The sequence below is a fragment of the Erpetoichthys calabaricus genome, chromosome 10 (genome assembly GCF_900747795.2).
Source record: "Erpetoichthys calabaricus chromosome 10, fErpCal1.3, whole genome shotgun sequence".
Lineage (NCBI taxonomy): Eukaryota > Metazoa > Chordata > Cladistia > Polypteriformes > Polypteridae > Erpetoichthys > Erpetoichthys calabaricus.
In genome coordinates, this window is record NC_041403.2 from 65868117 (window position 1) to 65892824 (window position 24708).

Sequence of the window (24708 nt, forward strand, 5' to 3'; positions counted from 1 at the left end):
TGCCCTGATAGAATTTTACGTACATGTATGCTTCCTATAAGTGAAAAATTTTGTGTTCATTAGAATTAAATATGAACACTTTGAAATCCCTTTGTTTTTTTAAACCAGTACCTTCTGACTCACCGGGATGACAATACCCTGACATATGATATGTCATCCGATTCATCTTGATGTCTGGTTATTCAGGAAGTCAAACTTTTTGGGGTTAAACCACCCTAAGCCTGAAAATCCTCATTTTTAGGCAATTTTGGACCATATTTTGTGCATGAAATTACACCCTTATGATAAAGAGTAAACCAGTAGGTGTCTTCAGCAAAAAGATCAGAAAGAATTGAAACTGTGTGTGTCACATCAACCATCGCCAGGGGTGCAACCCTTAATGGGATACCAGGGGTCAAACTTACTCATTTTTACAAAACTTCTCAAAAATGGGAACCAGTAACATAGGCATGTGGAATGTTGTTTTATGCTATTTCGAGGCTGCTGATCACAAACACTTCATTTTTGATACCGAACTCTTAATCAGTGGTCCTAGACCGTTTACAGCCACTCCCTGAAGGCTAAAAATTACAAATTTAAAAAACAGACGTGTAAGGTTGGGTTTTAGACTGTTTCTGGCTCAGTGAATACTAATATATGTTTCTATTAAAAAAGAGAATATTTAGACTTTAAAGATTTGAGATGTGCTAGTGATGCTGCCTCGCAGTTAGGAGACCTGGGTTCGCTTCCCAGGTCCTCCCTGTGTCTGCGTGGGTTTCCTGCTGGCGCTCCGGTTTCGTCCCACAGTCCAAAGACATGCAGGTTAAGGTGCATTGGCAGACCCCGTGACCCTGTGTTTGGATATAGCGGGTTGGAAAATGACTGACATTTGAGATGATGCAAACATTTTAATATTTCTGATATTTGAACTACGTTTCTCATTTATTATGTACTTCTACCTCAAGAAGTCAATCATAACATTTGTTAACACTCCGAAAAAGGACGGCTTACGCTAATTCAGACTTTGAGTTTTCATGTTGACATAGGAATACTTTAAACAATAATGGCTAAAGAAAAGTGAAGCCATGTTTAAATTTCTACAGTATATTATCATTTGATAAAAAAAGCATTTTAGTTATGTTGGTTCTTACAGGATAACTTGCGTAAGCGTAGGAGCTATAAATGGATGCTCTTTGGTTATTTCTATTCACATAAGACGCCAACTCCTTACAAGGAATAATTTTATTTTTTCTTACCAATACGGATTTAGATAGATGAACGGAGATACGTTTAAAATTAACTTACACAACTTCACGTCATGAACTTAAATTAAAGAGTTGGTTAATAGAGTTTGAATTGCTTGTTGCAGTTAAACAAGTTCTTCATGGGATATACGACATATTTGGCGAAGCTTGATACATGCCAAACACTGTTGTGTACAGCTGAGTGCATTCTGCCTACCTTTTGGCTTTTTTCCCTCCTAGAACTGGCATTGCGTCTCCTACCCACTGACCGATGAATATCTGCATTAAATCAGCTAACACAATTGACGTTATCCAATTAGGAATAATTGACGTCACGAGGCGGTCCCAATGGCGGCCTGGGTACCTTTTTTAATTGTGGGCGGAAGTGGGCGTGACTTTTGTGTGACTTGCGCAGTGGGAGGGTGTAGCCTGGCCGACGTCTCCTTTTTTTCCTCTTTTAATGAGCAAACTTTTTTTGCCATGGCGTTGTCTCCAAGTAAGGAACAGTGAGAAAGTGAGCGTGCTGGAGTTTGGGAGCAGGACGGGAATACGACGGGAGGAGGAGGTGGTAGAAGAAGGAGACAGAAAGAGGACAAGCGGAGGGGACTTTTAATAGTTTTAGTTGGGATTCCGTTAAACCTACTTTGTTTTATTCGTTTTCTTTTTTTTTTTTTTTAAGTTCGACCTCCCACGAACCCTTTGTAGATTTTTTTTTAATAACAGAATTTTCCTTAACCAAGAAAGGAACATGTTTGCAATGTTTCATGTTTTCATTCTATTGACTCTACCTTGCTACATTTATGGTGCTATGGACGAGTGTGTTGACGATTTGCACCGTCCTCAGCGCTGTATGCCAGAGTTTGTGAACGCTGCTTTCAATGTGACCGTTGTGGCCACCAACACTTGTGGATCTCCACCGGAAGAATACTGCGTACAAACTGGGGTAACCGGGGTCACCAAATCGTGCCACATCTGCAACGCCGGGGACCCCCGTCACCACCACGGCGCCGTCTACCTCACAGATTACAACAACCAAGCCGACACCACCTGGTGGCAAAGTCAAACCATGCTAGCTGGCATCCAATACCCCAACTCCATCAACCTAACCCTGCACCTCGGTAAGGCTAATTTATTTGGGGGGCGTCCAGATGACTGTCGCAAGGCGATGTTATTTCGTGCCCGCCGGTGTTGTAAGCTTTTAGTCCTTGCGATGCGCTCAACTTGTTGAACAGCCAGGAGGTGGGTGGAGGGGAACGGGGCTCATGGAAAAGAAAGATGGCATTCAGACATCGCAAATTAAATCAGTGCTTTATGAGGCCGACTAAGCATCACCCACTCTGCTGTTTAAATGTATATTAAAACTCTTACCGAAGTAAACTTAGCCATGCTTGTTGCGCGAAAGGCCCACAATGTAATCTAATTTAATATAGAGGATTGCATTATTCTATGTTATTTGCAAGTCTGTCCATAATGTTTGGAAATTTAATATCTGCATTTTTGAAACTTTCACATTTGATCGATAGTGACGAGGTGATTTTTGTCTTGTACATGAGAACCTAGAAAGTGGCTGATCGTATTGTTTAACTCTTTCGATCGAATGTTCATAAGCGGTTTTTCGTTCCACCCTTTATAGGTGGGTCAGAAACACAAATGAATTAGGAAATCTTCGTTTTGTTTTTTTTGTTCTCTTTTTTTAATCCATTTATAAATCGTAAAATAAGAATCCGCGATTAATTCCCATCTATGATGCCTTCTAAGTGACGTTTGCATGTTCTCAAACTTTAAGCGTAGGCTTCTTCTGGGGACTCCATGTTGCTCCCAAAATTCAAAGTTGTACTGTTACGTGGGTTGGCAAAGCTCATTTGGTCCGGTGCGAGTGAATATGCTTAGTGCTGAGATGGGGGGACTTACATGGTTAGTTCCTGCTTCCAAGGACTAGGAAAATGGAATTTAAACCAAACGGGTAAATACATTTTTAATGTAAATCCACCGTCCCTTGCTAGGAACATGCACTATAGAAAAATGAATGGATGGATGCAGTTTACATGTAGTTAAAACTTGGCAAATCCTGTATCGGATTATTGTTCCTGGCGTGTTAGCAATAAAGTATGTAACACACTTGTTAGCTCTGGTAAACTGTAATCGCACAGTTTTTGGAACATCCTTGTATCGTTTAAATGTGCATTTAAGTGTAACAAGCATTATTTTCTGTTGTTTGGGTAAAAAAGTAATTTGGAATTAATGGTCAAGTATGTACCATTACTAGATTTGCTTTGATCCCCATTGATGAGGAAGCAGTAATCTGTTCACTTGACTGTGTGACGTGGGGCGTGCCAGAACTGAAACACAAGAAAAGCTGGGCAAGCTCGCAAGGAAAGACGCACCGCACCAATTGAATTACGATCTTCCTAGTACGCTGGTTTTAGAAATCCCGTTGCATTCTAAATTTACGGCTAAATGTAGATAAGGAATACGTTATTGTGCTTTTAGTAAATGGGAAGTGACACCCATTACAGATTATTTTCACTCATATCTAACTATGGTGTTAAGATTGTCGTCCAGTCTGATCGCTGTGGTATTTGCGGTTGCCGCTGAGAGCGAAATTCTAATCCGTATTACAAAGGCATTATGTGCGTCTTGCGAGTTGAAACACGAAACTCGCAGACCTTCGTGTTAGTGCCAGGTACCTGAACCTGTGTGCTTTGTGTTTAACGCATGTTTTATCGTTACCCTTCCCCCTTTAAAAATAGCTCTTATGCATATTGTATACTGTAAGGATGTGTGTGTATTGGTGTGCTTAAAACTGGTGATGTTACTTTTTCCACAAAAGCTGAAAATTTCTAGCTAATTATTAAAAATGAGGCCTTTTATTCAGCCACATGTGAATTTGTACTTCATATAGATCTGTGGTTTTCAAAATTTAAACTTGCCCTCAAACAGCTTAGAAAGGTGATATTTAAAATGTTGCCTATCCCCACACTCCCAACCTCCCTCTCTCTGAACATAACACCTCAGTGCACTGGATTTATGCTGGAAGTATTCATGTACATGGGGGAAAATTCAGCAGAGCAAGTGGTTTTTTTTTTTTTGTTTTTTTTTTTTGGCAGCTATTCTGTCATTTTGCTTCCATTCTTAATTTTCACTTTTTTTGCTGTTAGGACTATAATGAGGGTTTGGATGATCATTTGGATATCACATTGGCAAAGTTGTTAGTACAGCAACCTCCTGGATACAGGTTCCTGGATATGAATCCTGCACCTAGTAGCTGATTGTGTTAAGTCTGCATGTGCTTTCTGTGCCAGCATAGGTTTTCTTGCTGGGTTTCTTTCCACATTCTATAAATGTGCTGGTAACTGTCAGGTATAATTTTTTTTTTTTTTTTCTACCTTGCATCCAGCACAGGCAGAATAGGTTCACGCTGCCCAAACCCCAGAATAACTGAGTTTGAGAATGGTGTGCGAGTGAAGATATTAGGGCTTTATGAATGTAGGTTAACTCCTTAATGGCTTTTTAAATGATTTAAATATGGATTAATAACAGCATTTTATAGCATATAGGCATTTAATATACACAAATAATTAATGCTCTGTGTATCAGTGGAATAAAAAGTGAATATTTTTGCTTCTGTATCCTGTTGTACAGATTGGGTCCCCTTTGTAGTAACTTGCTTGGATACAGCAAAGAACAGAGAATGTGCAGAGTTAATAGTCTAATGCATGTGGGTGAAACTGCCATTTATCTGTTCTGAGGGCAATTAAAAGATGTGGTTTAAGTTCTTAAGGAGCTGGTGGCAATATACATGATGAGACCTATGTAGGTCATGTAGAGGGTTTGAAACATAATCATTGACTTTTAAAAATGTATAAAGTTTTGTTTTAGGTGCTAGTAATACATATATGTTTGCTTTTGGGCATACTTCATATTCTTTTTGACTTTTCCTGCATGATTAGTACCTGAAAAGGCTTTCATTGTACACTTGTGTGGACATCTCCTCAAATGTTTTGTGCTCTATTAGAAAGACAGGCAACCTTCTAATAATATAATCACTTACTCTGTATTTATAAATTACAGGGACAGATAAGTTAACCAGATGGTTCAGGGTTACCTTATTGTACTTCAGAAGTGAGGGAAACACTAATGGTAGGGTTTTATTGAAGCAAATCAAAGGTTTTTCATTTTGTAGCTTTGTGTGCGCCAAGTGTTTTATAAAAAGAATTTGTAATTTAAAAAAAATTTGTAACAATATTACATGAGGAAAGTACAATACAAATCATGAGGTGTTTTTTTTGGTTACCCTGCTATGTTTTGAGGCACATTGTGTAAATTAAGTATTGAATATTGCATATTTTGAAAGACTATCTGGAAACTGATACAGTTTATTTTACAGAATGAAAAGTATTTGTACAACAAGCACCAAGACTTTGCTGCAGTACTTGCATTTATGTTCTGACATTTACAATGTAAACTAAAGGCTTTGATAAAAATTAAAAGGCTGGTGAATGGCAAACTTAAAATGGTTAACTGATTGAATAAGACAAACTACTTGAGGTAACTTAAACTAATTTTAATTTATATTATTTTGTATGGTGTATGATAATACCTGTCATATATGGTTTAGTGGAGTCCCAGGTTTCTGTGAAAACAATCAAAATTGATAGTTTAAGGTTAATATAGTAAAATATTTCCTTGTAGGGTAGCCCCTCAAAGGCCTTAGTAGTGTGTGGAAGGCCAACTCAAACAATTGTGTACAGTGTGTTTCCTGCTGTTACTGACTGTGACTAGCAAAACATCAGATGAAAGGGAGAGAAAGAAGGGCTGTTCTTGGATGAGTAGGACATTTTGAGCAGGGTGTTTGAAAGAACAAAACAGTCAATCTATCATTTAACAAAAATGATCCACATTGATTGTGAACTGAAGTTATACCTACATCAGGAAATACCAAATACAACAGCAGAATCATCTATTGTTTATACATGCATACAGATAATTTCATGTTGTGGAAGCTATTTTGGGTTGTGAAGCCTATAAGACAAGTACTTTTGTTTGTATTTTTAATTGGTATGTGTTAACTAGCAGTTTTACCCAGCTTCTCCAGGGACATTTTCTATGTCATTGAGGTCAGTTATAGTACCACTGGTTAATTGGATGTGTCAGAAGTACTATGTAAGCAAGCACTTTCCTGTATACAGTTTTTGTATTTTTTTAACCAGTGGCTCTTATTATTATTGGAAAAAAGGAAGTTTCAGAATATTTCACATATAAGACAGAGTAAGTAATCAACAGAAGTTGGGACACCTGTGCAAACTGTTTGCTTCAACTTGCAAGGCTTAATTTACTTTAATTGCTACAGAACTTTTGTAGGTTGTAATCTATTAGTTGTTCCCTGAAGGACCATTTGTAATATTCTGAAATTTTCTTTTTTTCAGATTTTGCTGTCCTAAATTTTAAATTTAAACCTCTGGAATTTGCATTTCAAATGGTTAAAGTTGAATAAAAACAAATATTCTAAAACATTTTGACGAGTATTGTGTTTGTGTATAAATACTTGGAGTATTATTTGTTTTGCTTATTTTGTGTAAAGTGCTTGAATCTATTGATCTTTATCTGTATGACAATTTTCAATTAAACTATATGACACAACTCTATTTAAGACATTGATCAATTCATGTCTATCTTCAGTGCACATTTTTCATTTAATTTTCCTGTTTCTGTCTTAACTAGATGATCCCCTCACACTTAAGCTCATCTTAGATTAGATGTTAGCCTGTTACAGGACATTCGGCACACTAAAACATTCAGTATCATTGGTCAAGCAAGCCTTGGTTTTTCAGACAGTGGACTGGACAGAGAAGTGACCAGACTTTTATATTAGTAATCTCATGCTAAAAAAGTTACCATTTTTAGGATAGAAAAACTTAAAGTAACACAGACTGAAATGTAAAAAAAATATATTTTTAAAGTGATTCTAGTCTGTTGTCTCTCTTTAGAGTTTAAGGGAGAACACAGAGAAGAGTATTCTTGTTTCTTTTCCTCATGCCTTGGAGGATTTAATTTTGCCAACATTTTCTTTTTTTGTGCCCCATTTAAAGCAACAGTACTAGCTTCATGAAATCTAATTTGCTGAATCTCCTTAATTACCCCTCTGTAACACAAAATAAGGGCAGTTGTAGTATTTATCTTCATTAAACCGTACTCATCTGAACAAAAAACACAAACACACACACATTAATTAAACACCTTATCCTTCAAGTTATGCTGCAATGAAATACCATTTTGTAGTGTGAATTAATACACATCACACACTATAGATACAATCTGTTGTAAAATCTGATTTTCCTGGTCTTGATATACCTAGTTTATGTCTGACACTAAATGGAGCATGGAACAAGATATGAGACTTCAGAAAAAGCTTTTGAGGTTTTACATCAAGTCTTGAAATATACAGTGAATCTGCAGAGAAGTAGTATTCTCTAATTCTACATGCAGTGCTTACTAATCTCTCTAGTTACTACTTTTCCTAGGCAGAATACACAGTGATAGAGGAGGTCAAATCTATTTTGATAAGACCTGTAGAAAAGTTTTGTCTGTAGTAATTGTGACATTATTAATCCCATGAACTGCCTTAGAAAAAAACAGCCCTTGGGATGTTGTCATTTTAGAGTGTTAAAAATGGTGGAGCCCAGGATTCTCCAGCACTTCTACAGCCTGGCCATTGATTTATAAGATTAAGAATGTTCTTGTGTCTTATTTAAAATCCACAGTCCTCTTATTTTGTTGACATTTAATTAGGCTACATCGCTGAACTGTTCTTTGACCTCCTTGCTGTATACAGACATCAGAATTTGTGGTGAGCACTATAACTTTGGTGTAATCAGCAAGCTTCAAAATTCTGATTGAATCAGCCTGTAAAATACAATCATTAATGCACAATGAATAAAGGAGTGGTGATAAGACACAGCCCTGCAGGGAGTTTGTGCTTTGAGTGAGCAGCTGAAAGATGGTTTCTTTATCTTGCAAGAGCTTAATTAAACAGTGGTGTGCTTCTCAAGCTGTTAGGTAATATTAAACTTTGCTTTACATTATGATTATGGATTAGCAATAGCCAAGGGAACAAAACAGCAAGATTAACATTCACTGAATCATCTTTATATTGTGTTTAAAAAAAAAAAAAAAAATAGTAAACCCAAGTCAGAAAGCCACTTTGAGGTTAGCACTGATTAAGATGAGTATGAAGTAGAAAACAAGAGTAGACCTTGTGTGTATATTCTCTGCATCAAAAGAAATGGAAACATCACAATTGACCCATAATCTCTCTTTAACAGGTACCAATGAGAAGAAAAAGCAGCTTGGCATATTAGTCCAGAATGCAAGCTAGGAGTCTTTTAAAAGAGACACCTTTGCTGGTAGCTAGCTGTCTAATTGACTAATTTATAATCAGGGTGTTGGTATAAAATTGATTCATGCACTGCACCCTTCATCTGAGCACAAGTGCACAACCCTTTATTACAAAGAGTTGCAACTTTCTGCTATCTTCACAATTTTTACCAAGAAAATTGGTACATTTAGTACAATTTTCTAGTATTTTTAACTGTCGACATCTTTAATACATCTTGCACATTGATGACCTGAAAAGATAAGGTCTAGTCTGATTGTGATGAAAAAATAAATCGGACACTGCTGTTTACTTGAATAGTAGTTTACTTTTTTGTTAGCTATTTTTTTCATGCAGTTGCCTGTTGCTCATCACTCCCTTTTATTTGGAAGGCTCTGTGAATATTTTTATACTACAGTGTTGTTCTGTTGATTATATTGCTTAGAGGTTGTGCATTGATTGGTTTCTGTTAAAAGTAAATGATTTCCAGTTAACTTGATAGCTGTGAAATGTTTAATTTTCTAGAGCTCCTTGTTACCGCAAATCACATCGTGTTTACTGACTTTTATTCTTGTAATTTTTCTAATCGCTGACTGAGGATATTCTGTTAAATATCTTCTTTGAATTTCATTGATTTTTTTTTTCCCATTAACGTTGCCTCTCAATTTTATGTTGTCAACACTTTTTAATTTAAGTTTGACTTGGCCAAATTAAAACACAAGTGATATAACCTTGCAAGCCCTGCGATTTAATTAGATTTGTCTTTTTAACACTTGTAGTTGTCTAAGATACGTACTGCTTGATGGGAATATATTTAAATTGGAAATAGCCTATTTATTAGAGATGCCATATTTGAAATTTGGCTCAGGATTGTGAATATCTTTCAAATTATTTAAAAGTCCTACATGATTTAACTTACAGTTGGGGAAAATCCTACTGTGTTTCAAAGGCAAAGAGGCTTTAATTATTGCTACTTTTATTTTATTCCATTATGGAATTAGTTGAGAAATAAAAATATGTGATTCATGCATGCTTGAAGAGTGTGCTGATGTGACCAATCAACTGTAAGTTGCAGTTATTTTATTGTGTAGTAACATGCATTTGATTGAGTTGAAGTGATGGGGAGATTAACTCTTTAGTAAATTAGCATAAGTAGGTCAGATAAAATAATTAAATTAAAATTTTGAGGATTACTTGTGTTCTGTTCTGTGTATTGTATTGTATTTTTTTTTTGACACCCACTGCACACCCAACCTACCTGGAAAGGGGTCTCTCTTTGAACTGCCTTTCCCAAGGTTTCTTCAGGTTTTTTCCCTACAAATGTTTATGGGAGTTTTTCCCTTGTCTCAAGGATGGGGGGCTGTCGAAAGGCAGGGCCTGTTAAAGCCCATTGCGGTGGTACTTGTGCGATATTGGGCTATACAAAAATAAATTGTCTTGTATTTTCCGTCTGGCTTATCCAGTTCACTGTCACTGGAAGCCAGTGAATAACCCAAGTGCTGTGGGCATGAGACAGTACCCAGCCTTGAATGGGGTGCCATCGCTGCACACATCCACATATTTGTCTGCAGTGGTAACAAAATGAGCTGCTCCATATGTTCATTCCAAAATAAAATTTTGAGTTAGTATTAGCCAGACGTTTGTTTTGTTTAGCTTGTAATGCTTTCAAGTATAGTGAATGTCTCTTTAGTGATATGACATCTGATGGTTTAATGGAAGTGCAAAATTGCAAAGGTGCAAAGTTAGTGGAGCTACTAAAATGGCATACTTCATTGTTGAAAGCAAATTGATAAATACTAAATTCCTGTTTGTTGAGTTTTTGAAACCAAAGTAATGTTTATTAGTGTAACTGCTAAAATATGGCTAATGTAGTGAGAGCACATGCAACCCATATTTGAAAGGTAGAGAGTAAATGAAATGCCATCTACAGCCAGGAGTAATTACTGCACTTGTGGTGTAATTTGGTGATTAGTCATGGATTTGTACACCGGCATAAGCATAGCAAAGTGTAATCACTTATATAAGGTAGTGTGAAAACAGAACAAAGGTTGTTTTACAGGATTTCTGAAATACTGTAATAGTAATCTTAACTTGACAAATATGATGTTATGAAGGTAGCCTTAAAGTTGGAACAAACCTAAAAAAAGGAGGGAGTAATTTGGAAAAGTAAAGAGTAAGATGTATGTGACATTTGAATTTGATGTGTACATTAAGTATTACCCTTCATAAGAGTTACTAACCAGCTAATGTCTTCCTCATATATAGATGCAAATGTCTCCGATCTGACCAAGTGATTTTCTGACAATTCTTGTTTCAAAAGTTTGTTACAAAAGAATCATATAAAAATATTCTTAATTGTTTTGGTATTCAGTAGTTCACATGGGAATAATAAAGTTTGCATTTTTATTTTTAGTATTGATTTTAAGTAATATTTATATTTTAGTTACCAGAGATTAAAATATCAGTGAATAAACATTTTTTTAGTGGACATGAAGATAAAATGGGTAAAAAAATTAAAAATTTAATTAAAAAATTAAATCAATTTTTTATAAACCCTAAGCCGAACCCCCCTCTAAGCCAATAAAATTGCCCCTACCCACATTTGTTGGTGGAAAGATTAAAATCCCCTTCTGTGTCACAAATTAAAGTATAGCGCTGTGTCTGGTTTGAAATTAATATCCTTATTCCGTGAAAGACATTGCCTGTTAAGTACTGAGGAATTCTATAACTCTAAGTTCCTTAACAGAACTGATTTTGAAAAAGGTTAATGGGTTTGGTGTATTAGTGTTATTTGTGAAAAGTGAAAATGTAGAATACTTTTAGCATATAAATAGAGCAGTCTGACTTCTCATGAATGGCACACCTTTCATAGAAATTTGTTCAAGGTTTGGTACATAAAATGTGAGTTCAGTGATATTAAAGCCATATTTTTAAGTGAATATTTGCAGGTTTTTGAAAGCAAGTCCTGTAGTATGTTGCTTTTCTTTGTTCCTTCCGGTTTTACTGATAATAGTCTCTTGCTTGTAGTATAAGTAACTTAGTACAGTGAATGATTTATATGTGTGTATACCTGCTTAAACAATTTTCTGGAATCCATTTTTAATTAAAAAACAAAAGAAATAGTTTTCAAATAAATATATGCATCCTCACTAAATCCTAAACCTTTGGGACATTGGGTTCTGACCTTGTGAGGAAAGAGGGCACCCTACTGCTTATAAACCAGTGTTTTCAAGTGTGGTTCAGATTAGACAAGTTTTGTGTGCTGAGGTAGTAAAGTATTGAGATAATGTTACGTGTTTGTTTGTGTCTCATTGTCACCATACCAAATGTTTGGTCTGGAGGCTGGATTCATGGGACAAAAGATGAAATCTTTTTAGATGTTTTGTTAATTTTGCCTTTTGCAAACATCTCTGGCCTGTTTATACTGAAATTTGAGATTTTTGCTGAATTTATAGTGTATTGGAACAAATAAAATTAACAGTTTATAGTATTTTTTTGTTCTTTGTAGATACTTGGTCTGCATTTTTTTTTTTTTAAAGATTTTGGTTGCCTTTAGGCCATTTTGAAAGCAGAATGTTTCCGATGGAATTGAAGCTTGACTGCTGACTCACTGCCTGAACTAAACCAACTCATTTATGCTCCTAGTTCTCTGTTCTTCAGATGAGATGTGAAAACTAAGGTCCTTTGTCTGGTTTGACTTGAAGCAATTCCAAACAGATGTTGATATACTCTTCAAGTCCCAGTTACCAGAATGTTGCCTTTGGAAGCCTTCTAGGATGAAAGAGAAGTAGTGTTAACTCTTCTAATGTTTTACAGATTGTTTTTTTTTTTTTATTTATTATAAGCACAGTGATCGTTGTAATAAACTAAAAAACACAATTTTTGCTTTCCGTGAATCAGTTTTATTTGTAATTTTTGATGAATACATTTAACAGATATAATTGCAAAGTTTCATTTTTATTTATTTTTAGAATTGGTCTCTCTCTCTCTCTCTCTCTCTCTGATACCCAAACCCTTCTGTCACTCCGATTACTGGCCTGAAACATGATTATTCTGTCCTGGTTAGTTGCTGAAGCAGAGAGACAGAGTTCTGGTTAAATAAACTACTGTACATACTTTTAACCAGTAATAGTGCTTGCCACACTTACAGTATACTATTTGATGTTTAACACAACAGTGACTAAAGACCAAGTATTTCTAATCTGGTCAGTTGTATTTTTGCCTATTTTTTGTATTTTTGAGAAGGCATCACTGAAAACTTTGATCAGTTTCATTTCTTATTTGTTCATATACTTTTGAATTTATTATTTTTGAGAACCTGCACTGTATCAGTCTAACCATTTTTGAAGCACTTGTGCAGGCCTGTGGTGCAGTGAGATATTGCCCATTTCAGTAGCTGGGTGTAAGGCAGAAAACAGCCAGTGCAAAGTACTGTATGTTCTACAAATAGCACATCAGATAGCTTTCTTTGCCTTCATATTAAATGAGATTCACATTGTCCAATACTGTAATGTATTTTAGGAGTTTTATATTGCAGATTAAATGCCATATTAAAAAAGATCACAAAAGGGGCTATAAAGAAGTCTGCAAATTGTCAACAGACAGAATATGTTGGTTTCCTATTATTATTGCCTTGGGCAAGAATCCACTGATATTGTTTGCATCATGGAAACTGTAGAATTTGTGCATTCTAAGCAAATTGATATGGTTCATGTAGTAAATCTGGTGGGGAGATCAGAAAGGGCCTCTAATCTCTGAGAGTCAGCTGCTGCTCCAAACAACAATGACACCGAGTTACCCTGGTATTCAAAAAGCTGGTGCTTTTTGTTGTCTTTTTTCACATACAGTGCAAAGCCTAGTGAGCTTGAGTATGCCTTCTCAAAAGTGTGGTAGTTTTGAACACCATTTCCTTTTTTAAGAAAATGTCTTCTTTCTTAATACTTTGTCATCTTAAAGCTTTGACTATGCAGCACTTAAAGATCATGAATATGAATAATGATGAACAACACTAGACACATTTTGCCCAGGTAATGGAAAGATTCAGTCAGAAAAAGTTTTAAAGAATTTAGTAATAGCCCATGTAATTGCAAAAAGGTAAATTATAGGAGAAAGTTAAAGGTTTGACAGTGTAAATTTGTTTATAGATTTCTTTATATTTTCATTATGAAATCAACCTTTTTCCATTTTATCATTTCATTTCTTAAATCTTTAGCACCATTTCTAGAAATCATATATTTTAGTGTATATGTTCATTAAACAGCAAACTGAATATTAGATATATAACATAACTTGAAATTTCAAGTCTGTGCGAACTTCACAATGACATTCACCCAGTTTCTCTGTGTGCTCTTCAGGTTAATTTCAATATCTCTAAAATGTGCATCGTACATTAATTCGTGACTCAAAATTGGTTCCTTGTGAGAAAGTGTGCCCAATGCTGGACTGGCTCTTTTTCCAGGGTTGGATCCTGTCTTGCTCCAGATGCTGTCTGGATGTTCCCTGGCTTTCTGTGACTTTGAACTTAAAGGATAAACGCATTATTTTTGAAGTTGGTTGTTTTTTCTCGATATGGGAATCCATTCATTTGCCCTTACAGCTTGCTATGTTATGTGAAGGCTGTATTTCGTTGATCAGCCATTACCAATCAAGAATTAGAACCACCTGCCTAATTTTATGTAGGTCCCCCTTGTGCTTCCAAAACAGCTCTGACCCATTGTGCATGTCCTGTGGTATCTGGCACCAATAAATTCTCTGCAGATTTTTAAAGTCTTGTTTTTCAACACATCCCACAAATGCTTGATGAGATTGAGATCTGGGGAATTTAGGGGCCAAGTTGGCACCTGGAACTCTGTCATAAAACCATTCCAGAACAATGTTGGCAGTGTGGCAGGGCAGGTTATCCTCCTGAAAGAAGACACTGCTATTAGGGAATTGGGGTGTACATGGTCTGCAACAATCTTTAGGTAGGTAGTATGTTTAAAAGTAATTTACCTGACTGCAAGGACCCCAGGTTTCCAAGCAGAACATTGCCGAGAGCATCCGACTACCTCCGCTGGCTTGACTTTTTCACATAGTGCATTCTGCTGCCATCTCTTCCCCAGGTAAACAGTGCATATGCACCTGACTTTCTACATGATCTAAAAGAAAATGTGATTCATCAGACCAGGGGCCTCATGTATAACGCCGTGCGTAGAACTCACACTATAACATGGCATAAGCACAAAAGCGGGAATGTGCGTACACACAGAAAAATCCAGATGCAGGAATCTGTACGTCTGCAAACCTCCACGTTGTTCTGCTACATAAATCCCGATCAGCGTGAAAAGTAACGCACGTGCACGCGCTTGCTGCCCTACCCCAACTCCTCCTGGAATTATGCCTCTTTGAATATGCAAATCAATATAAATAGCCCCTTACCTTCAGCGCTTCAGGATGACAATGGCGAAAGCACGGGGGAAAAAAAAAATGCGAAATGGAGGTCTTGCTAAGAGAAGTAGAGGCCAGAAAAAATGTTTTATTTTGGTAGCTTAGGAAGTGGAATTAGTAACAAAAGGAAAGTGATGGAATGGCATAGCGTGGTGGATGCACTCAAAAGTGCTGGAACAGAAACTCGCACTGTGACCGAAATAAAAAAGTGGTCCGACATCAAAGTTGCCATGAAAAGGAGAGTTGCAGCTCATCGTCTGCTTGTCAGCACGACTGGAGGAGGTAGTGAACTCCCAGAGCTCACACCATTTGAGCAGCGAGTTGCTGCAATTATTGGCGACACGCTCATTGCCGGCATTGTACCAGCAGGGGAGGGTGATTCTGACATCACCGCAGGTGATGGTGAGTTACCATTTCTTTTTTGATTACCATTATCCATACTCGTGTAAATAATTTGTATGTGAAATAAGACAATCAGGCTGCAGATGCTGTATTAATTACTGTTTAATTCCAGACAACAGTACAAAAGCTGACCCCAATGCTGAGGACGTGCTCCAGGCGATGATGGTGTTGGCGTCTGTGCCAACCACATCCTTGGGCGCTGGCTGCTCACACACCCCTGCCTCGGAAACCACTGTTCGATCATCTGGCCGTGTGCTGACTGATGCAGTTCTGGAATCCCAAAATGCATTGGTGGATGCGGTGAGAGATGTAGTCAATGCACAACGGGATGTGGCCAATGAACTACGAAATATAAAGGCAGTATTGTGTGATATTAATCAAAAATTAAATGAATTTGTGAATAAATAAATGATGCATCTCCTTACCTGTTTTTACATTCTGTTAATTACATTCATTCAACATTGTAATGCTGTCCGGTGTGGCTGCTCATTTGGTGGACCAGGGTCCGGTTCATCATACCACATCTGTTCAGGTATGGGCAAGCTACAAATGAGTGCCATATTATGTAGAATGCTACATGCTTGCACGATGCAACACACTTTCTGTGGACTATAGAGCAGCACTCCACCAGTCTTATCCAGGCAGCGCCAACGGCCCTTAAGCTGCCCTATAGTACGTTCTACCACTGCCCGAGCCCGAGAGTGGAGGTCAGTATAACGTCGCACTTGTTCAGTCAGTGGGTTGGCGAGAGGGGCGAGGAGCCACGTCTTCAGCGGGTACCCACTGTCACCTAAGCGTGTTATATGGTTACATCGTACAGATAACGTAAGACTGTGATTAAAAGGTAATAAATGTCTTATCTTACCGAGAAGCCAGCCATCACGCACCGCACCATTTTCAAGTTTGTTCCCCACACTACTATTTCTCAGGATGAATGAATCATGAGTTGAGCCAGGCCATCTCGCAACAACATTAGTGAGGAGCATTTTCGCATCACTGATGATTTGCACATTAATAGAGTGAAAATGCTTTCTATTTACATAAACAAATTCATTCTGTGAAGGTGCCTTTATAGCAATGTGTGTGCAGTCGACCGCTCCGATGACATTTGGAAAACCGGGCATTGCTGCAAATTGCGCTTTGTTGTTTGTCTGTTCAACCAGAGTGTACGGAAATCTGTATATCTGCTTGACAAGCTGATAATATCATCCCATACAGCTGGCATGGCACGACTCAGTGATGACTGAGAAATACCGGATCGGTCAGCCAGTTCACGCTGAAAATCTCCTGTGGCTAAAAATCAGAGAGTGGACAGAACTTGCAAAGGAGCAGGTAGAGCACAATTCCTCAAAGTCTGCCTTTGTAAAGCAGGTGCCAGTTCAGCACACAGCTCCAAGAGGATCGCTCTTGGAAATCTAAACCGACTTAGTAGCCAGTCATCATCATGTGCCAAGAAATCCGTATGATCTCTGAATACGCGTTCCCTTCTAATCCTTCCATTTGCGATGTCCTCTAACAATGCTAAAGCAGCCATGGCAGTGGAATAGTTTGGCCATTCTTTGCATGATTATATTGTTACAAATTGATTACAATCAGGTGCCTTAAAGTTATCAACGATATGCAGTTAGTTTCAGTGTATATGATGCAGTCGCGTCAGGGATGTCATTCTAAAAATGAAAGGGAAACCACACAGGAACAGTAGCACTGCTTTGACGCTGGGTACCGCCAGTCTGCAAAACCGAGCGGAGAATTTTCGTACGCCAGGGTTTGAGTTACCGTGGAAATGTGCGTGGTCCTTACACCAAGTTTAGGTTTTATACATCGTGATTTGAGCGTGGAAACGTTCATATGCAACATTTCTGTGCGTACGCACCGTTTATACATGAGGCCCCTGGTCACCTTCATCCATTGCTTCTTTGTCCAGTTCTAATGCTCACCTGCCCATTATAGGCACTTTTAACATTCAACAGGGGGTCAGTTGATGCACTCTGACAATGCTGCACTGTGTGTTCTGACACCTTTCTGTCATGGCCAGCATTGCAGTTTGTGCTACAGGAGCCCTAATGTGGGATTGGACTAGACAGGCTACCCTTCACTCTTAACATGCATTAATAAACCTTGAAGGCCTGTAATCCTGTCACTGATTCACCGGTTGTCCTTTTTTGGACAAGTTTTGGTAGGTACTTACTACTGCATACCAGAAACCCCCAACAAGACCTGCCGATTTGGAGATTCTCTGACCCAGTAGTTTAGCCATCACAATTTGGCATTTGTCAGAGTTGCTCAGATCCTTACATTTGCACCTTGTTTTTGCTTCCAACACAGCATCTTCAAAAACTGACCGTTCACTTGCTACCTAATTTATCCCACCTATTGACAGGTGCCATTGTAATGAGATCATCAATGTTATTCACTTTACCTGTCGGTGGTTTTAATGTTGTGGCTGGTCGGTGTAATTTAGAAGCATCTTTCCTAGCAGCTTAAAGTTCTATATAATAGCCAGTGTGTTTTGTAATTTCCTAAATCACTTCCTCCGGGCCCGTTGAGAGATATATAAAAGTTATTAAATATATACTTTTTTCTGCATAATTAATTCTTTAAAGAACAGAAATTCAAGGAAGCAATAGAACACCCAGATACCAAGATAAATAAAATATTCCTGTTAAGGTTTACATTTTTTTTTTTTTTTTTTTTAAGGCCAGCAGGTCTTATTCCCAGTTTAAAGATCAAAGTAGCTTACTGTTGCATCCAGTGCTTATCCATTGGATATTTGATCAGTCTTTCTAATGTTCCTTCTAATATTTTGTACAATGCATTTAATGTGGCTGCAGGAAAGGAAGGAAGAAAATGAATTGTTTAGGACAACAGAAACAGAACAGATTATTGTCTGTCTGATTTCTTGTGTTGGTTGCATCATGACAGAATGGAAAAAGATGGACCAAGCTCTATATATCTTAAACATTTGTGTTGATCGGGTAGGACATCAACTGGCTGTCAAAATGTGGCAATCTCATGATCCTTTGGAAGTATGAAACAGTGCTTAGAGGTGTTGAGGCAATTGTGTAATTCGTCATCTCTTATTATATCTAGTCGTGTAATCCTGCAAGAGCACCGTCTGTTTTACATGCACTCTGATTCACAGTTGTGTAGTGTTGCATAGGCCTAACACAATTGAGAGCTTGATGTGACAACATAGACTTGTCATTGCATACTGTATGTCTATATATATATATATATATATATATATATATATATATATATATATATATATATCTTCCACTCTGTTGCGAGAGCATTATTGGTGTGCGTTAATTTACAAATGTCTGTACATTTTCCACATATGCATCTCTAATGACCATTTATCTAGAGCCTTACTATAGATGCACAGCATAATTTCCCTCTTCTTATGCCTCTTTTTTTCTTGTTTTTGATATATTTTTTTTCCATTTATTCTTGCTCATACAGGTAAGGGATCAGCAACAAGGCTAAGAGATTAATTACTATGTATCTATTGCTTTTGTTAAATGAGAGCTTGTATGTCTAAATGCTTAGAAAAAATAAAATATTAGCTACCAGTAAACAGACGTCTGGGTTGAAAAGTTGTTACTTATGGTAAGAAGGAATAAAGTGAAGAAGAAAGCTTCACTCCTTTGAAAATAGTTGAGTCAAAAAAATATTATTTTTGTAAAAACTATATACATATGCAATTTCACAGTGTGCATGCAATCTTTAGATGTGAATTAATGCACCGGTTTTCAGACTCTTGTTTTATGGTTCTTCTGGTGTACCACTTTGGTTGGGGGGGCCACTTTTTAAGAACACAGATTTCCCTTGTAAATAAATCTATGCTCCGATTATGAAAAAATACATAACTTAATCTTCAAAAATACTAAACTTAATTGAGCAAATTTACTGATAAGTAGATTAACACCTTTTATATTACCTGTATACAGGGTGACTTACGACATTTATGATACAATTGATTGAATTTTTTTTTGTGTCATTATCTATATGTAATTCAAGTATATAAATAATTTGTGTGTATGTATGATAGTATTATAACTTGATTGCAAAAGAAAATGGTGTCCACTTTGAGGAAAAGAGGACCTTGTCATACAGTGCACGTTTGTATTGAGATTTGTCATAATTTTTGTTACAACTTTATTTTAAAGTTTTTGCTAGAGGTTAAAGAAGAATAACATGGATAGGTTAGTTAAAGTACAAGTGAGCGAATCTCACTCATAGTGTATAATGTAATAATAACACATTTTTTTCCTAGTATTTGGGTTAACACAGCTTTACTACTTCATTTACATCAAATACCAGCAACTGGCACTAGTGTGAAGGCAAGTGTTTTTTCCCCACTGGCAGTAGTCCTAATGTGTTGCAACAAAAAACAGTTTGAAATTTTGGTGGCTAGTTGACCTAATAACCATCGTAACACAGGACTTGAACTGAAGTTGCTCAAAAGTCAAATAAAAATTGAAAATAGTTTGAATATCTGTTATATAAAAGCAATTTCAAAGCTAGTATTAGGTGTTACCATATATATGTGCATAAAACCGCACAGGCAGACTTTTTGGCTCACACGTGTATATAGTTGTAGTTATACTTATTATATGTTTTTAAAAAATAGTTCTTCCTGTAGGTCTTAACCTGCTGGGTAATTTATTTAAAGTTAAAGTGTAAACTCTGAGGAAGATGTAGCCTACAAAATGTGTCAAAAATACATTTTGGAAAAGTAAGAGTTTCAGTAAGTGGATAAATGCATACATGTAAAAGGTGAACTCAGATGTTCAAATATACATTTTTAAATTATGGTACAAGAGTATTCAAATACAAGTCAACAGAGAGGTAAAATGATAAACACTAAATTCATGACTGCCTACCTGCATAGATGGCTGAGCAAACACTGTAGTCTTACCTTTTTTTTTATAGTGTATGTGTAAAGAGTACATTTTTTAAAACAAGGAGGCAAGTAATGGAGGTCCAAAGAGGTCAAATTAGTCAGTACCTAAACTGTAGGTGCATCAAAAATAATGATAGCATATGCCTAACATAGGAAAGATGCATAGATGATGATAAACAGTAGTCGCAAACTGAAGCTTTTCGTCGGAGATAACCAGACTCTGCACTGTAGCTAATGTATGCCATAAAGTTACAGTCTCCAAAGTAACAAAAAACTGAATTGGCTCCGCCGGGATCCATTTGAAATTGAAACTGTACATCATGATTTTCAACAAAACTGAAATTTATGGTATTCTGCCATTTGGAAAATCGTATCCAAGTGCAGTGCATATAGCCTTGTACAAGAGCACAAACCCTGAACCCCGTAAAAATGGAAAAATTACTATAGACCCTGTTTTGTGCATTCATGTGAATTTACATTTGGGGAAAAAAGCAAAGGAGGCTGCCAACTGTTAAGTCTGAAAATTTGTGGGCAGCCACCTTGTAGGGTAAATTTGTTCTCCATGGTAATATAATGGTCATCTTACAGGATCAGGTGCATCCTATAGTGCATGCAAATACTGTTTCCTTGTCATGTTTCCTAATTTTATGATAATGTCCCCACATACTGCTAAACTCATTCAAGAGTGGTTAATTTCAGGAGCTGAAGGATAAACTGACACACAGTCCATGGCCTCCCCAGTCACCACATTTAAACATCATTAACCTTTGTGAGAGGCTCTAAAGCCAGAATGTTAAGTTGATTCACACCTTTTTTATTCATCAAACAATGTGAATCTCTTGAAGAGTGGTGCGGTATTCCATTGCACACAATTAAAGAAAGACTGAAGCTGTTCTAAAGGCAAATCCTGGCCCTGCTGTTTTGTAGGTCTTTGATATTAACTTATGGTTAAGTTTTATTTTGTTCATGTACTTTACATATCCACATTAAAGTTTGAAAATTTCATTACATATGTGCAAATGTTACTAGAAGTTAATCTTTAGATATTTTTAGATTTTTAGTTGTAGCTTTGTATTCACTGTCATTTAGTCTGTCCTATATGATTTTTCTTTAAACTTTTTAATAGCCTTACGTAATCTGTGTTGTTTTAAGTTAATCTTTGCTACTAATGATACTCCGATCAATCCGCCGCCAATTTAAAAAAAGGTGTGTGTGTGTGTTTTGTTTTTTTTTTTCTTCTCAGCACCTGCTTTCTAAGCTTTATGGTAATTTAGTTGTGGTGCTTCTTTATGGGTGGTATTTGGTAGTTGAGCTAGCGCATGTCTTTTTTTTTTTCTTTTTTTTTTAAATTATTATTATTATCTATTTATTTAGTTATATTTTGCTGTGAAGTACCTGTAAACGGAGAGTAGCAAGGCAGACTTTAACAAAGAGAGAGAAGATTTGAATATTAGCTACTAAATTAAAGTGTAATAATAAACCGATAAAAAGAAACTGTAGTTGTCATCTTGTGCAATTAGACAAACAGCAAAAAAAGATTTCCTTCAGTGATTTTAGACCTTATTTCATTCTTTCATTAAAACAGATGCTGTTTGTCAGAGTTTGGACAGTGAGTGAGTTTGTGTTAAGTATTTTGGTGTATTTATGGCCACTGAACAATAAGCAGACAGAATTTAATTTTGTTAATAATGTACAGGTAACACCTGTGGTCTATAGTTTAATTATTAAATATCAGGGTTAACAGTTTAATATAGAATATACGACTTCTGAGTGTCTGGTTATGCAGGGGCTTAGTATAAAAAAGATTTTAAAAGGATAAAGAAAAGGAAAAAAAATCAGAACTGGTATTGGAACTGGCCGGTTTATTAGCTTGAAATTGATGATCGGTATTGACACTAAAATACCTAATCGGAGCATCCCTGTTTATTGTAATATAATATCTTTGCTGTCAGTAATAAGAATTAGTGATACATCTGATGATATATTTGTACTATTTATTTTTCCATGATTCTAGGTATTGTTTAAACTGTTTCTCTTCTAACTTGCTGTTTTATATTGTATCTAACTACTATGATGCAACTGCATAATCTAAGCAGAAGGTTTTCGTAGCCATAACTGGACATTCCCAATCGTGACTTCCGAGTTTGTTGTCTCTTTTATATCCTTATTTGTTTCTGACTGAATTTACTGTTCTTTTTTTCTGTTCTTAAGGTTTTTAGCCATAGGCTATGAAATTTCCTACTTGGGATTAAAAGTAATCTCTTGATAGCTGCTTGTGTAGAGAGAATCACTGATCTAGCATGTCCTCAGATTGCGCTACTTAGAGATTATAAGGAATCCTGGCAGGAATGAGGGACTAGGTTCAGATAGCCGAGAGCTATAAATTGTTTTAGTTGTGCAGCAGGAATTCCGGCACACATGACTGTTCATGAAAGGAATCTGAGGCCCTGATGAATATTTCTGTCTCTCCAAACATGCTCATTATTCCCACAATTGTCAAAGGACATTCTGTTCTGGCCACTCGTAGAGATATTTTAAGGCTTGTTGTAGATTTACTTGGTGTACATATTTTACAGATCTTAATATTGGTTATAAAAATAATTGCATCATCCTCAAGGTATTGATGTCAAATGTCTAGGCATCTGTTTTACAATTGTAGCTTCTTTTTTGCAGATGTTTGTGACTGAATTCTAGCCAAATACAGGAATGATTTTTGGTTGTTAAATTCTAACTCTGTAAATATCTATACAAAACAGGACGAACTGATATTTTTTTTTAAATTATAGTTGAAGCATCTGTTCATGTAAGCAAGCAATTATGGTCTGGAAGTTCTAGACCAAAATAGTTAACTGTGAGATGTTTACAATTCAAGTCTGCAACTAGAAAGAAGATCTTTGAAGACTTTCCTGAAGTGATGCTATACCTTTCACGTGTGGAGACTATACCAGGAATTTGCCATTAAATTGCTGGGTTGAGGACATGTGTGAACAAAGACAAAGATCAGTATCCTAGTAAGCTCAACTTGATATTATCCAGAAGAAGATCTAGTTTAATTACTGGAACTTGTTAGGCCTGTTTTATGTGTGAATAATCCTGTAGAGTTGGCTTTACCAAGGACAAGCTGATGTTGATGTAGGTGAATTAGGCATACAGTAAGCTGCTTAGTTGATGATTTATATTTGTATATGCCTAACATCACAATGACTCCTCATGCCTGACACTGTCATTGTTTTTCAAGTATAGCTATTTCAAAATGTTTGGGAGTTGTATGACCCTGAAATAAGCAAGTCTAGACTATCTGACCCAAAAAACAAAATAAACTGCTAAGTCAGTCAAATGTTGCTATATGTTGCAAAGGTGGTTTCTAATGTATTCTGTAATTCTAGTATAGTATAGCAAGATACCAGAACATAATAGAATAAAAAGAGCATTGTCACTTCCTGTTTTCAATTAGACAGAAAGAAAAGTTTTAATATCATTACCCGTGGACCTGTGCAAAGCATTCATGATCATGAACTGAGAATTGATTGGGCCATCCTAATATTAATGGACAAGCACTTCTTTCAAAATTCGAGGAATGTTTACCTGCAAATTTCTTATGTGGCTCACTGCGGTGGAATCTGCAAAGCTAATTTTAGAAGACTAGATTAAGAGCTGGAGTAAAATGAAGCTGAAAGGACTGATTTGATATAGACTGTTCCTATATTTTTTTCTAAAGTGCCTTGAGCATGGGAAAGGCGCTATATAAATAAAATGTATTATTATTATTATCTCATAATAAGAGCCATTAATAGGTGTAGGAAGATTTGGAGAATTATCTCAAAGTCCCAGCCAAATTAGTAAGGGACATGTAGAAAAATACAAAGAAAATAAATGACTAAATAAAAATGTTTAAAAGCTATGTCTCCAGATATATCTGTAGGTTAAAACATAAAAGTACAGTATGTATTGTTTTCCTGGTGTACATTTTAGACATACCTCATCAAAAAAGGTTCAGCTACTTCAAATGTGTTTTATCATATGTGGACAAACATAGACAGAAGTCTATTATAGCAGTGGGTGCAAAGGTGTTGGTGTTACTGTTTTGATAACCATTTCCATTGAAAGTTACACTGTTTATTCTTAATTGTTTAAAAAATAATTAAGAGCAATTTAACAAAGAAGATAATAAAGTAACACAAAGGAATTTTCAATTAAACAATCAGTTTCTTTAAATATAGTGTAAAACTGTAGGTATGATGATGCTCTGAAATTGAGTAGCTGAGCTAAAGGCAGCTGAGTTTTCAAAAGTCATTCATTCTTTGCAGGTGTACAAGTTTGTAAACCCCAGTTTTACTTTGTAAACTAATTTTAATGATTCCAAAACACTTAAACGT

The 24708-nt window shown here is 36.3% G+C and overlaps 1 protein-coding gene across 1 annotated transcript in view; it reads left to right on the plus strand.

The window, feature by feature from the left end:
- The first annotated feature begins 1661 nt into the window (after positions 1-1661).
- Positions 1662-24708, plus strand: part of lamc1 (laminin, gamma 1) — a 179385-nt gene continuing 156338 nt past the window's right edge. Inside the window, exon 1 of the mRNA XM_028811341.2 lies at positions 1662-2341. Within this exon, the coding sequence (XP_028667174.1) occupies positions 1972-2341 (370 nt within the window). The 5' untranslated portion in view covers positions 1662-1971. The remainder of the gene's footprint in view (positions 2342-24708) is intronic.